Below are 16228 nucleotides of genomic sequence, written 5' to 3'. Positions count from 1 at the left end.
GCTGAAGCCCTTGCCTCACCTTGCTAAAACAAATCTATGACTAATGCAATATTAGTCCTAAAAAGGTCTCCTTTCAGTGATTCCTCATGTTACTCAGATCAAAATGCCATTAGGAAGAAGAACAACTCCTTATAATGATGTTCTGGGAAGGAACAATTTGGAAGCTTTGAAAAAACAGAAGTGGACTTTGCCTTCAGGCTGAAGGCTCAATAGCTGTGACAGGTGACTTCCAGAGCCAAGGATACTGCTGGGACCTCCCATAGGAAGAGGAACATGTCACAAGGTTAGCCAGCCCAGGCCACCAAACCCATAAACAATAATAACTAATAATGAAATAGAATATGTATAACAGTGTTATACTGTAATAAATGTTAAAACTTATAAACCATTTATTTCTGAGATTTCCCAAGCAATGTTTTCTGACTGTGTTTGTGGATAACAGAAACTGCAGAAAGTGAAATCATGGATAGACAAGGACATAGCACTTGGTCCAAGGCAATCCACTCAGTCTGGGTAGCAGGAAGGGAGTCCAATCTGGCTTCTAAGAGTCATAAAGTTTCTTCCCAGAGTTCTGTTCTGAACAACCTCAACCCTGGCCTTCTCATCTGCTCTCCTTCACTAGAAGAGCTCACCTCCTCCACTGTTCTTAAAATCCTCAGTCTTCCCTTCTTTTCTGTCTTCTGTTGTTATTGTCCTAATTTCTCCATCTTATCTCTGACACTTTCCAACATCCCCAAGCCAGAGCATTCTAATTTAAATTTTGAGGGCCAGCTAGGTATGGTAGTACACATCCTTAATCCCAGCATCTCAGGAGGCTGAGACAGGAGGATCCTGAGTTCAAAACCAGCCTCAGCAACTTAGCAAGGCCCTAAGTAACTTAGTCCCTGTCTCTAAATAAAAAATAAAAAGGGGCTGGGGATGTGGCTCAGTGGTTAAGTGCCCCTGTATTTACTCCTCAGTACTAAAAATTAAAATAAAAAACAAATTCTGAGGGCCCTTGGGAATCTATTATTTCTATTACTGAGATTATAATTCATGGAGACATGAGACTTTGGTTTAATTTTACCTAACACCTTATGCACATGGATGGTATTCAGCCTTCACTATATTAATAAATGGTACGGTACTCCAATAAGTAAAAAATAATACCTCAAATGCAAATTTACATTCTGGGGTATTAATTTCTGTGAACTAAAAACTGTTTGTCCACTGAGCTTGGAGTAGTGGTGCTAAGGTAAATAATCCCCCTTACTCCCAGTCAATGCCATAGCAGTGGGCTTTCATGAAGGACATACTCTGTCCCTTCTGGTGATTATGGGAAATAGAAGATCATTTTGTTTTAAAGTAAAATATTATCAATATATCCATCATGTTAGCTAGACAAATTAGAAGAGTTCAAATAAAAGGTCACATATTCCTTTTTCTTGTGTGTACAGGGATTGAACTCAGAGGCACTTTTACCACTGAGCCACATTGCCAGCCCTTTCTAATTTTTTATTTTGTTTATTTATTTATTTAATTGTTGATGGACCTTTATTTTATTCATTTATTTATATGTGGTGCTAAGAATTGAACCCAGTGCCTCACACATGTGAGGCAAGCACTCTACCACTGAGTCACAACCCCAGGCCCCTAATTTTTTATTTTGAGACAGGGCCTCACTAAGTTGCTAAGAGTCTGGCTGTGTTGCTGAGGAGGCTGGCCTTGAACTTGCAATCCACCTGCCTCAGCTCCTGAGTTTCTGGGATTATAGGCATATGCCACCAGGGAGGCTACAAATTCACATATGCCTGAGGAGGTACTACTAAAAGAAAAAAAAAAAAAAACTTTAGCTACTTGCCCCATGAGGATCAAATAAGTCTGTCAAAATCTAATAATTACAGTGTCACACCATAAACAAAAGATAGTCTTTCTTTCCTCCGTTTCTTTTCCTCAAGAGTAACTTCCACTTGTCTTATGGAGCATTTATCATGAGGGTGGTCACTAGACCAACCACCTTACAAACAAACATCATTTTTTTTTTTATTCTTGGTACTGAGGATTGAACCTGGAGGGGTTTAATTCTGAGCCACCCCCCAGCCACTCCCCCACCCCCAACCCCGCCCTTTTGAAACAGGATCTCAATAAGTTGCTTAGACCTTGCTAAGTTGCTGAGGCTGGCTTTGAACTTGCAATACACCTGCCTTGACCTCCCAAGCCACTAGGATTACAAGCATGTGCCATTATGCCCAGTACAAACATCATTTTCAATAATTCTCACAATAACCCTCTCCAGAGGACTCTATCCCATCTCAATTAAAAAAAAAAAAAAACTTATGGTAGGGGATGGGGGTATAGCTCAGTTGATTGAGCACTTGTCTAACATGCTCAAGGCCATGCTCTATCTCCAGAAACACTAAAAACAAATAAAACAACAACAACAACAAAACTTAGCTTTACAAAGAAACCAGGTAAGAGAAAAATCAGGATATACATCCACCTCCTGCCAAGCTCCATTATGAATCTTCAAAAGCTTAGCTCCATAACTAAAAATCAGCTGGAGAGGGAAAGGGGTTAGGGTTATCCTGTACTGAATATATTGAAGGCAGCTAAAAGACAAAGCATAAGGAAATGTTTTTTGATGGTTCTTTTCCAGAAAGCAAAGCTATTGGAGTAAGGGATATGCAGGGAGAGAGCAGTAGAGATGCCACAAAAGGCACAGCGGTCCTCATCCTCATGGGCACTTTGGCCAGGCCACCCAGAGTCCAGGCCAGATGCCCTAGCGGTGCCCATAGGTCCAGCATTTCTCTGCATGGTACCAAACTTAACCCAGCTTTCCCCTCCTACCCAAAACAAAAACTAGAACAAGAAAACAGTGCTTCTCTGCCTCATCAAACGGATTTATGATATTATTTTAAAGGTAAGTTTTATATTTTAAAAAATCCCACAAAAATCCCTTGAATATACTGGAAGTGCTTTGAGCTGGAGGAAAAAAAAAAAAAGGTCTGAGGATCAGAGGGGCTAAAGGGAGATGGATTAATCTCTTCCATTAAAAAGGCTTATCGAACTCTGGGTTTCTGGGGGAAAGAACGCCTTTGGGGTGGGAAACAGAATGCGTCTGACTTCTTCTCCAACTTTTCCTTCCCTGAGGAAACTGAAGATAATTGCTTTCTCTCGCTTAAAAGTAGTGCTTGCCACCCAAAATTAAGTTCCTGGGAAATGGACAGTCAAAGAAATCCTGTTTCCCAGGAGATCCGGGTGTTTCAGAACAGGAGGACCCTGGGATCCCAAGAAATCCTACTTCCAGAAGAGGATCCCACACAGACTGGGTTTCATCAAAAAGATGACAAGCCGGAGGCTGCACTCCTCCCACGGACGGGGATCCGGCTCAAATCCCACGTGCGATCACGCCTCCCGCGCCGCCCCCTCACCTTGTTCATTAGGTAAGAAGCCAGGTAGCAGGTACAAAAGGTGAGCCCGATTAGGGACCCCCGCGAGCTCATCTGTCAACTTGCTCCCTTTTCGGGGGAGAGGCGGTGCCCAGCCGCCCTCCAGAGCCCCCAATCAGTGCCAGGGAGACTCCACCCGGCACGGCCACGTGGCTCTGAGCTCCGCCAATCAGCGCGGGGACCGCCCCGTGGCGCCTGCCTCCTTAAAGGGGCCGCGCCAGCCAGAGCCCCGGCGTCGTCGCGGTGGGCGGGGCGCCGACTGTGAATGAAAGGCAGGGGAACCAAAGTCCTTCTAGGCCGTGCTAGCTACAAAAAGGTCTGATGATAGTCTTCGGGAGTGGGGAAAAGTAAAATAAGGCAGTTTACAACAATTCCCCACACCCGATTACCGTTTTAAGAAAATGATTTATGGGCTGGGGATGTGGCTCAAGCGGTAGCGCACTCGCCTGGCATGCGTGCCGCTGGGGTTTGATCCTCAGCACCAGATACAAACAAAGATGTTGTGTCCCCCGAGAACTAAAAAATAAATATTAAAAATTCTCTCTCTCTCTCTCTCCCCTCTCTCACTCTCTCTCAAAAAAAAATCTTAAAAAAAAATAAATTAATTAAAAAAAAAGAAAATGATTTATGCTTTACTGAATTCTCCCAAATTTTTATTTTTTGACATCGAGTCTGTTTATCTTGGCAAATGACACAAAAAAGACTAACAAGAAATATTTAAAGAAGGAAGCCTGGGTTGGGATGTAGCTCAGCAGCAAAACGTCTATCTCACATTCCCAAAGCCCTGGGTTCAACCCCCAGTTCCAAAAAAAGACCAAAAAATAAATAAATAAAATAAAAACCAGAAGGAAGGTTGATTAAAAAAACAAACATAGTCATAATTTTGTTTTCCTTTATGAGAAGTTATTCCATTGTATTGAAATTTCTCTAAAACAAGAAATATTTCCCAAAGTAAAGTTTCAAGCACAGTTTGTAATTCTAGTGAAGCCAGATTTAAAGTTAGGTGGTCAGTGTAGTTAGGTAAATCAGGTCTAATATCGAGTGAAATCTAAAATGGAGGCCAGCTGGGAATGACTCAGGAAAAACACTGGACAATTCATGGAATGTTAATGAAGTCCCCAAAAAGGCCCTAGGCCAAAGTTCACCTCAAAGAAACAGCCCCCAACAGATTTGGAGATAGCCCATCCCAGAGAAGTGATAAGCCCATCCCAAAAGTCCTTCCTGCCCGTTTGACCCACCTGTGTCCTAACCCTTCCCACCTACATTCCATCACCAAAACTATAAAAAGGGGAAACAACCGCACTTCCACGGATTCCACCTCTTGGGTCCCCTTCTTCCTCCGGGAGAAGTATTTTCTGCTGTCCTTTAATAAACTTCTAATTTCTACTCTGACCTTGCCTCGGCGTGCTTCTTTGGTGTTATTCTTCAACATCGGGGAAGCAAGGACTCGTCACCCATCAACAGCGGTAACACTAGGACAAAGATTAACCTAACCACGTTCTGACTAATAATAGTAAACATGCAAGAAAATGTGTTGGTGAACTTGGTGGATAGCAAGCAATGCTAATGTTCTTCAAATGTAAAAACAGATTTTGAGAAACATTTCATGAACAGGGAAATCTTTACTCTTAAGACATAGCACAAATTTACATTATGGCTCTCAATATGGAGCAGTGCCTGGGAAAGGTCGAGCCAAGTCTTGGGTAACCTCTATGTTTTTCTGAGGCATGCCCCATTCCTCCCTGCTCTCTCCAACATTGATAGAGGGCTGAACTTGGTTTATCCCCTTGAAGTCACATGACAGGATCAGGATTGCCTCTCTGTTAATATTTTTCTCTGGTCTTTTCCTGAGTCTTCTAGTTGGTCATGGGAGGGAATCAGTACAGAGGTGGAAGTTGGCCTGATTTACCTTCCTGCCCTCACCTTCCCTCATCTTCAAAGCACTTGGCCAAGTCATATGGGAGTATGTAACTTTCTTGACCCAAATACTCAAAGTATTCAAAGGGAGAATTACAGAGTAGGGAGAAATGAGAGAAAGTTCTGAATGTACTGTTTTATTTTGCACAGAAATGAAATCATATGAGCAGTTGACACTCCACTAGGAGGGCTCTCCACAAGGCTGCATTTACTTTCCACCCAAAAGTTTGGCTCACAGGTTTGTATCTCCCTCTCCAAAACACCAACCTTTAATGACGATTTTTAAAAAGACTTTTATATAGAGAACAGTGAAGCTCACTGATAATCCTAGTTATGTGGGAGGCTAAGGCAGGAGGATTTGAAGTTCAAGGCTACCCTGGGCAACATATCAAGACACCATCTCAAAACATATACATATTGTAACAAGATCTTTAAAATGGAAATGAAGAAAAGGAAAATCAATCACTTCTCTGTGTTCCTCTAATCCATGCTAAACCTTTCCAACCAATACCACTCTTTTTACCACTACCCAAGTAACCAATATGAACAGGTTCATTGTTCAACATATACTCATTGATAAGTTGTTGCCTTACAAAAATGGATCTAACTATATACATTGCAGTATGACTTTTTTTTTTCTACATCATGGCCCATACAGGAAATTATAGCATTTCTTCAGAACCTCAGGATGAATTGCTGTTGATCTATAATCACTTATGAGAACTATTTGATTACTTTTCTGGGCATAATGGTGCATGCCTGTAATTCCAATGGCTCAGAAGCATCCTGAGTTCAAAGCCAACCTCAGCAAAAGCGGGATACTAAGCAACTCAGTGAGATCCTGTCTCTAAATAAATACAAAATAGGGCTGGGGATGTGGCTCAGTGGTGGAGTGCCCCTGAGTTTAATTCCCAGTTACTTAAAAAAAAAAACAAAAAAACAAAAAAAAAAAACTATAGCAACGGAGAGGCCTAAATTGCATTGCCAGAAAACTCTTGTCTTGGTAGAGTTCTTTGCTATTTCTTATTGTTTGATTCACTATTGTTCAGGTTTTGTGCAGTGCTGCCTGAAAAGTTATGAATATGCCAATTCAGTTCTTATTTTAAATTGTTCATATTATATTAAGTTTAATCTCCTGTTTTGTTCTGTTATCAAGCAAATTGTTTAGTTCTAAGATATGATTGTCATACTTAGTTGTTTAATTTCATTTTAAAGATCCAAGTATAAATAAACAGAATCTAAACCTGGTTTCTTTTTTTTTTTCATTTTTTCCATATTTTTATTGGTGCACTACAGTTGTACATAATGGTAGGATTTGTTGTTACATATCCATACATGCACACAATATAACAATATAATTTGGCCAATATCATTCTCCAAAATTTCCTCTCTCCCTTCCCTCTTCCCTCTCCTTGGTCCCTCTCCTTGACAGTTCTCCCTTCAATTTTCATGAGATTTCCTCCATACACAAGCATACCTTTCTTTTCCTTTTTCCTCTCTAGTTTCAACATATGAGAAAAAAAAAAAAACATGTGATACTTGATCTGCTGAGTTTGGCTTATTGTACTTAACATAATGATCTCAAGTTCAATCCATTTTTCTGCAAATTACATAATTTTGTTCTTCTTTATGGTTAAATAAAACTCCACTGTGTATATATACCATTACATATATACATGTAATGTATATGTGGTATATACATTTCTGAATGTATGTACATTTCTGTATCCATTCATTTGTTGATGGATACCTAGGCAGGTTCATAGTTTGGCTATTATGAATTGTGCTGCTATAAACTTGGATATGTGTATATTACTATATAGTATGATGACTTTAATTCTTTAGGATAAATACTGAGAAGTGGTATAGCTGGGTCATATGATGGTTTCATACCTATTCTTTTGAGGAACCTCCATACTGATTTGCATAGTGTTTGTACCTAATTTATAATCCCACATGTAAAAGTTGAACTTAGTTTCTAATCAGGGCAGCAATGCCAGCTTAGTGTTTATAAACACATATCATGGAAGATTATTATTTCCTGTCATGTCTAGAAATTCTAATCACTTCAAAACAGAAAAAGTTGAAAAGAAGTTGAGAGAATTTACTAGTTAGGATTTTTTTTTTGTAAGTAACAGAACATATAACTCATACTGGCTTTAAAAGAATACATTGGTTCACATAATTAAAAAAATGAGAGGTGGATCATGCTTCAAATATATTGACTCGGGTATTGAATAATGCCACCAGGGACTGAGGTATCACTGAGAACTTGAGTGACCATGGCTTCTGATACACCAAAACAGTTCTGATTTATGTTTTTGTGCTAGCATGATTATTACAGTGGTCCTGGTTTGGATGATAAATTATATGGTCACTGACCAAGAACCCAGTTTTTTCCTGTTTTCTGTTCTGCTGTCCAGGATGTGACAAGTCCTCATGTGATTATTGCTGCCAACAGTAACCACGGTTGCTGGTGCCCTCTTTTTTCTTCCCCATTCAACAAACAATCCTGTGCTTCTTTAAACTCAGACCATCTCTCAGGACAAATGCCCACCCTGAAATAACCACTATGTCTCAGCCAAACTGATTCATTGACTTCTTTAAGTCTGAGATTACAATTTATGAAATCATTTAAAGATTATGTAGTCAATAAATAAAGACCTAGTTACTTTCAGTCCCTAAATAAAACTACTTACCAAACTCTATTATCCAAACACCAAATATATTGTTTTTATATTAAAGATAAAAACTAGGAAGTTACTTTAGGCCTCATTATTTCTTAGTTATCGCTTAATTTGTTTTCTTTAATCAAGTTTGCTTAGCAAGCAGTAACAACCAAAACAGTAAAGTAATCATGCAAATAAAATTGACATTAGCAACAAAAGCGTTGATAGACCTTGCCAGAGTTGTTGATTTTTCTAAAGCTGTATTATTCTGTTCCACAAAATAAACAGAACTAAGCCAATGAAAACTAAATCTGTGGGTTTTACATTTATTGATATAAGCTATTGTAGATGAGACTGGGGTTGTAACCTTCTATGCTTTTGAAATATATTAACTATTTGCATTTTTGAGATCTTTGAAACCAAAGATAATGTTATTATTTCTTGATAATGTATTCACAAATGTTAAATAGATGTTGTTGCATGATAAAAATGGGGAAGCTTGTATAAAAAAAATGCTTTGTTAAGTTTTTCCGCCAAAATATTTTTAATAATGAATCTTTATGATAGAACACATAGAGAATTATTGACAGATGGTAGAAACACTAATATACTTTTTAAAACTACAGAAATCCCCTTAAAAACAGTCAGAAGGGGTGGGGTTGTGGCTTAGTGGTAGAGCGCTTGCCTAGCATGAGTGAGGCACTGGGTTCGATTCTCAGCACCACATATAAATAAATAAAATAAAGGTGCATTGACAACTAAAAAAAATATTGAAAAAACAGGTAGAATATCAATATCCCTTATGAAATAGATGCAAAAATCCTTAACAAAACATTACTAAAAGGAATCCAGCAAAATTAAAAAGGAGTATGCACCTTTGACTAACTGGGATTTATCCTACAAGGTTGATTTAATGACCAACTAATATAATGCATCATATCAACAGAATAAAAGACAAAACATATTATCATTTCAGTAGACACAGATAAAGCATTTGACAAAATCCAACATTCCTTTGTGTTAAAAAAAATCCAGGGAACTTCCTCAAAATGATGAGAGGCATCTATGAAAAACCCACAGCTAACATGTAACTTAAATGGTAAAGGGCAGCACTTTCCTCTCTAAAATTAAGAACAAAACAAGAATGACTACTCTGTCCCTTCTACTCAATATTGTATCAGTGGTTCTAGCCAGGACAATAAGACAAAACAAGAGGCACTCAGATTTTAAGAGAAGAAATTTGCCTGATATATTTTAACAATATCAAGATGTAAGATGTCTATTACATAAGACAAGATTTTGTATATAGAAAAGCATAAGGAACACACTAAAATACTATTAGAAATAATAAAATAGTCCACCAAGGTTGCAGGATGCAAGATCAATACCTAAAAATTGTATTGATCTATATTGCTATACACTTGCAAAGAATAATGTGAAAGTGAAATTGAGGAAACAATTCCATTTAAACTAGCATCCAAAAGAATAAAATACTGAAGAATAAATTTAGCAAAATCTGCATCCCCAAAACTACAAAACATTATTGAAGGACACTTAAGGAGACCAAAATAAATGGGAAAACATTCTTTGGATGGGAAGACTTAATACTGGTAAGATAGCAATATTTCTCAAATTGATTTACAGATTCAACATAATCTCCATCAAAATTCCACCTAGCTTCCTTTTTTTTTTGCAAAAATTAACAGATCAAATCTTAAAATTTTTATAAAAATTTAAGAGACCCATTATAGCCAACACAATTTTGAAGAAAGAGCTAAGTTAAATACCTCAGTTTTTTGTTTCAAAGATTAATATAAATCTACAGTGGTCTTGGGCTGGGGTTATAACTCATTTGATAGAGTGCTTGCCTCGAATGCACAAAGCCCTGGGTTCAATCCCCAGCACCACAAAAAAAAAAAAAAAAAAAGCTACAGTGGTCTAAACAGTATGACTCTGGCATAAGGGTATACAGTAGGATAGCGAAACAATAGGATTGAAAATCTGAAAGAAAAACCCTGACATTTGTGGCCAATTGATTTTGACAAGACAAGTGAAAAAAGAATAGCATTTTTCAGTAAATAGTGTTAGGACAGTTGGGTACCCATGATTACAAAAGAATGAAAGTGGCCCCCCTACCTTATACCACACATAAAAATTAACTCAAATGTATGTGAAAGAAGCCAGCCACAAAGGATTCTATGGTGTGTGATTCCATTCCTATTAAACATCAGAGTGGGAAGATCTATATTCAGAGAAAATAGAATAGTAGTTGCCTGGGACTTGGAGGTTGGTGGACATTGCTTGCTAATGGACATGGTATTTCTTCATGAGGGTGATGATAATGTTCTGTGTTGATGGATGTAAATCTTACTGAAAGTTCTAAAAATCACTCATTGTATAATTTAAGTGAATCACTTATGTGATATGTGAATTATATCTCAATAATGTTATTATTTCTTTAAAAAATAAAGCCCTTAGCAAAACCACATCCCAACATCTACCATTAAACTAAGGGACAAAGAGGATAATGGTTTTCCTTAAGGGTGGCTGTGACTGGAAGGGGACACAAGAGTACTTACAAGGTGCTGGGAACGTTTTGCTTCCTGATCTGGGTGCTGTTTCCATGGTGTGTTCCTTTGCAGATATTTGTTCAGATCCAAACTTAGTGTTATTTTTTGTATATGTGTTTTATTTCAATTATAAGCATACAGCATAGAGAGCAAAGGGTACAAAAATATGAAAAAAAACAGTTAAGACTCATAAAGAATAGAACAAGAAGGTGTAACATACCTTTCGTTTGTGTTCTATAAAAAGAGAAAGGGGAGTATTTGTAGAGGCATTTTTTCCCCTCCAGAACTAATGTAAGGCATGGAACCTCAGATACAGTAGGGACAATGAACCCTGAACAAACTAAATGGAAAGAGATTCACTCTTTGACGTATAGGTACCTACTCAAACACCTTTATTGTGGTAAAAAAAATTCATAAAATCAAACTTACCACCTTAATCATGTTTAAGTATACAGCGTCATAGTGTTACTCTGTATCCCTCAATGCTGTATCCTGTGTACACTGTTGAGTAACAAATCTCTAGAACCTTTTCACTTTGCAAAGCTGAAACTCTATACCCATTGATTTCCCCTTTCTCCCTCCTAGGGCCCCTGGCAACCATCATTTTACCTATTGTTTCTAAGAAGGTGACTATTTTAGATACCCCATGTAATTAGAACCAAATATATATATATAATAATATATTAATTATATATATATATAAATAAATTAACAATTGTTTTATTTATCCTTTGTAGTCAGAGCATCATATATCAATTTTAAAAGATCATGCAGCTGGTCGTGGTGGCACACACCTAAATTCCCAGTGACTTGGGAGGCTGAGGCAGGAGGATTGTAAGCTTGAGGCCAGGCTAGGCAACTTAGTGAAACTCTGTCTCAAAATAAAAACAAATTTAAAATGGGGCTAGGGGTGTAGCTCAGAGATAGAACATTCATGGTCTCAATACCCAGTACCATAAAAAATACATATATATATATATATATATATTATATATTAATATATATATATGTATATATCAATTATATGCTAAAGGGAGAAAAACAAAATATTTGCTATTAAAAAGTGGCAGTGGATTGGATAGACTTAAGAACAACTGAGTCCCATTTGAACCTAACTAAGCCTTATCTATAACATTCCACTCTAGTATCCTTATGAAAATATTCAGTAGTCACTAAATATGCTCTGGACTTTCTTGCCTTTGTGCCCAGTATTATGCTGTTCTTCCACCTACACTAGCCTTTTCTTGTCCCCCCAACCTTTGTGGCCTAGTTTGGTGGTACTTTCTCCACACAGCCTTTGCAGATCACCCACTCACCCATAATGAATCCTGAAATGATAATTGTCCATATTTGTCTACATTGTCCATAGATATCATAAATCATGCATTCTTTTGAGAAAGAAGTGCTCCATTATTTAATGCTGTTGTGTGAATAGATTCTCTCTCCAGAATTTCATAATTCTTTGATTCTCCCAGGAGACTTTAAGGATATCCTAGGCAGTTGATAAATATCTGTTAAGTACCTGGAGCAGCTACTTATAAAATACATGTGATTAATTTCAATATGAAAGACTAAAGAGACTTCTTTCTGTTCTCTTTAGAGACCAAAGAATCTGCTGATTTCCTGTGTTTCAGCAGTGTAAATTCTCGAATAGTTTTGTTTCTGCTAAGCACTAGTGATTTCATCAGCAGTGATGACAGGTGTAAAAGCTGGAGTCAAACCCTTTGAACATTGTGCTTACTCCACTTCACATTAAATGGCTATTCAAGGACTCACAATGAAATCACAAAATCACACTTTTCCTATTAATATTTGTAAATGTAAAAGGCAAATTTTGTAAATATTTTAAATGTTCACATGTCTTCTTTTTAAGGGAGCATGTGGTTAGTTGGTGACATCAGGCATGTACCTTAACTGCTGACATACAAACATTAAAATTGCTAACCCACAAAACCTGTGGGAACCCTATCCCTTGATGAATCAATTATCTTTGCCCCCACAGACTGCTTTCTTAATTCCTGGTCTCAAGTAAAACTCGAATGTCCTCTGAGACTATTCCTTTCTCTGGTGCAGAGCAGAGAATAGGATCAGGATTCTCTCTCCAGCACAGCTGGAGAACCACTCCTCCTGCCCTCAGAGTTAAACGGGTCTCTTCTCAAGTCTCTGAACATCCTGTTGGGATCTCCAAACTTCTGATCAGCATCATCTACCAGCCTCTGGGATATAGCCTGCATCTTTTCTGAGGACTCTGGCACCTGCACAAATTCTTCCTCTCTATCCCAAAATCTGCCATCTTACTGGGTCTATGTGGACCACCTCTCCAATATTGTAATATTTTATCCTGGTTCCAACCTTCACCTCTCTGCTGCTTCACCATGCCTTCCTCTTACTTGCAAATAACCCTCAACTGTTCAACCTCTAAAGTTCTTAAACAGTCCACCCGCCTCAGCATCTAAACCCAAAACTAAAATATTGGGAATAAGATAAACGAGATCAGAGTTGGAATATTCAAAGTCACCTAAAAGAAATTGTTAGAAGTTTATGAGACTTGAAATTACACAAAATGTATTAACACATTTAAAGAAAAATGTCAAGGGAAATCCAGGCAACCCTCCTCATTACTTACCTATCAGATTTTCCAGTCTCCAGCCTAACCTGCTCTAATACACCTTCACACAGCTGCCAGAAATATCTTTTTAGTAAATAAATCTGAAAACCATTCTTTTTTTTCCCCTAAGATATTGCCCAAGCTGAACTTGAACTCTTGGGCTCAAGCAATCCTCCTGCTTCAGCCTCCCAAGCAGCAGGGACTATCAGTGCACCCTACAGTGCCCAGCTACTTTCCCCTCTTAATGACTCTTTTTTGAACTTAGCTCTGAAGTCCCTAGAATTAAAACCAGACTTTATATGCATTGGACCTGGACTTTATATGCATTCCTCAACCCAATCTTTTCCTCTGTCCCTGTTGTACCCTAGGTCTGGCTACGCGGAACCACTAGTCTTTTCTGATGTGTCCTGTATACAATTCTCTTTTGTGTGGAAGCCTTTGCTCCACCCTAAAGCTCATCTCACTAATGTGAGATCATTTTCTAAAGCTGAGCTCAAGTGCCATCTCTAAGCAAACTTTCCTGAATATCTGGGTAGTTCTGACCTTCATCTTTTACATCTGCAATGAGCCCTTGTAAGGAGCATCCGCCATAGACATGCTGACACATGCTAGGACTCACTAAATTGCTGGCCATAAGGAACAGCAGCCATTCAACTGCTTAGTCATGTCTGCTTGCAATTGATAAGGAGCTGTGAGGGGCACTAGCCATAGGTATGCTTAGCAATGACTGGTTACAATTGATAGGGAGCATAGCTCCACAGACATGCAAAAAGAACACGCCAGCTGCAATTACATCACCTCCCTGGTCATAACCAATGGACATTGATTTTCACTGGGTATAACCAATCACCAACGTACACCACCAACTTGGAACTATATTTAAATTGCTGGTCCTGCCACATTGAAGAGTTTTGCTCCAAGGAGATCGGTGATATTGGCCATCTTTCTTTCTGTCCCTGGACTACTCCACCACTCCCATATGTCCTGCCATCAGCTAGAGAGAACCACCAGACAAGGACAACATCTGCTATTTGGCTAAGAGAAGCCACGTGGCATTGGAGGTATTTTGGGACTCGTGGTTGCCCTATTATTGTGTGATTTGCTTATAGTGTTTAATTAGTGTGCACTGAACACTGGTTGGGGTGCTCCAGCACACCCAACACTTTTTGCATTGTTTATATTTAATGATTGGTGTGATCCAATATACACTTGCATTTAAATACAATCCGCCTCTGAGTAATTATTAATAGCACCACTTGCAACAGCCCTGCACTTTCTTCTATTGTGGCATCTTTGACACTTAATTGTACTTATGTTCAGTACCTTAAGGTACAAGAGGGCAGACACTTATTTTATAAATAGTTGTTCCTCCATTGCTAAGGACTTAGGCAAACTCTCAATGGAAATTTGAGTAAATTATCTTAAAAAAATCAGATTTTTAGCTTTATTTCCAATTTCATGTCCTTTTCTGCTATGTCCCCTTCACCAGTACATTTTTGTCATGCATTGCAACTCAACTTTTCTTTCTGGTTTGTACTTTTTCTTTTAATATTTTCTTTATAAATTCTTTGTTAATTTAATAGGCAGCTCCAATAACTTCTCTTGGCTTATCTCTCTCCTATTTCTTTCTTATTCAGAACTGAGAGGTCTGTTTCATTCATACACCATTTTCCCTCAACTATTTGTACCCTAATTATAACTTTTTGAAAACTAAAATGGGACACAATTTCCACACATACCCATATACATGAGCAACACCTGCCAAGCATAAATTTGTATCCTGTTTTGTACCTACACCTTTTCTTTATTTTATTTGGAGTGTTTGGAGATTCCGAACATGTTCTGGCCTGGAATGGGAAGGAAGCAGGTGTTACCGCTGTTGACCGGTCGGTGATGAGTCCTTGCTTCCCCAATGTTGAAGAATAACACCAAAGAAGCACTCGGAGGCAAGGTCAGAGTAGAAATTAGAAGTTTATTAAAGGACAGCAGAAAAGACTTCTTCCGGTGGAAGAAGGGGACCCAAGAGGTGGAATCCATAGAAGTGTGGTTGTCTCCCCTTTTTATAGTTTTGGTGATGGAATGTAGGTTGGAAGACCTGAGGGGTGGGACACAGGTGGGCCAAAGAAGTAATCTGGGCAGGAAGGACTTCATTAACATTTCTTTGTGATGGGCTATCTTCAAATTTGCTGGGGGCTGTTTCCTGGGCTCCATTAACATTTCTTCGAGGTGGACTGTTTTCCCAGAGTCATTCTCAGAGTGGCCTCCATTTTAGATTTCACTTGGTATTAGACCCGATTTACCTAACTACACTGACTACCTAACTTTAAATCTGGCTTCACAGGGACTGTGTGCTAAAGAATCATTAACATCTCTATCTTAGGGCTCTCAAGAAAGGGATTCAACTCAGAAATGAGATTTAGGGAAACCTGTTATTCAATATGTATTTCTAGACTATCTGGATAGTCATTTTGTAGACAATATAGAACCGGTTCTTGAACCCAGACTGCCTGGTCCAACACTAATTAGTTCTGCTATTTATTAGCTGTATGATTTCCTGCAAGTTACTTTACCTCTAGAGATGTGCCTCAGTTTCATTATCAGTAAAATTAGAGATAAGGATAGAATTTATCCCTCATTGTCAAGGACTAAGGAGTTAAAATACTTTGAAGGATACATGAATATAGTGACATGCAGAACTTTTATCCAGTCACTTTGTACTGATTTCCTTACAAAATACAGAATCAAAACTTGTATTATGCAATCGTATTTTTGCCCAAGTGTAATACAAGTTACAAATTTTCACTTTCCACATCCTGTCCACAAACAATAACTGTACTAATAACCAAATTTGAGAGTCATCTTCAGTCCCTTTCCTCTCTCTAAACCTGCCATTTTCTGTCTCCCAATCCATCCCAGTTTAGAATTACGCTGAGAAATAACGAACGAACAGAGACAGCTTCGTTTGTTTATTTATACTCCACAGAGTCTGTCTAGTTTAATTACTCGGTGACTATCTAGAGTAACCAGGAAGGAAGT

General features: G+C 38.3%; 1 protein-coding gene across 1 annotated transcript in view; it reads right to left on the bottom strand.

Annotated features, from left to right (window-relative positions):
• The window catches only part of Slc35d4 (solute carrier family 35 member D4), a 116958-nt gene extending 113461 nt beyond the window's left edge, over positions 1-3497 (bottom strand). The window contains exon 1 of the mRNA XM_026388070.2: positions 3411-3497. Coding sequence (XP_026243855.2) covers positions 3411-3482 — 72 coding nt within the window. The 5' untranslated portion in view covers positions 3483-3497. The remainder of the gene's footprint in view (positions 1-3410) is intronic.
• Positions 3498-16228: the final 12731 nt, after the last annotated feature.

Source organism: Urocitellus parryii, chromosome 13 (genome assembly GCF_045843805.1).
Source record: "Urocitellus parryii isolate mUroPar1 chromosome 13, mUroPar1.hap1, whole genome shotgun sequence".
NCBI classification, from domain to species: domain Eukaryota; kingdom Metazoa; phylum Chordata; class Mammalia; order Rodentia; family Sciuridae; genus Urocitellus; species Urocitellus parryii.
This window is presented reverse-complemented; position numbering and strand designations above follow the sequence as displayed.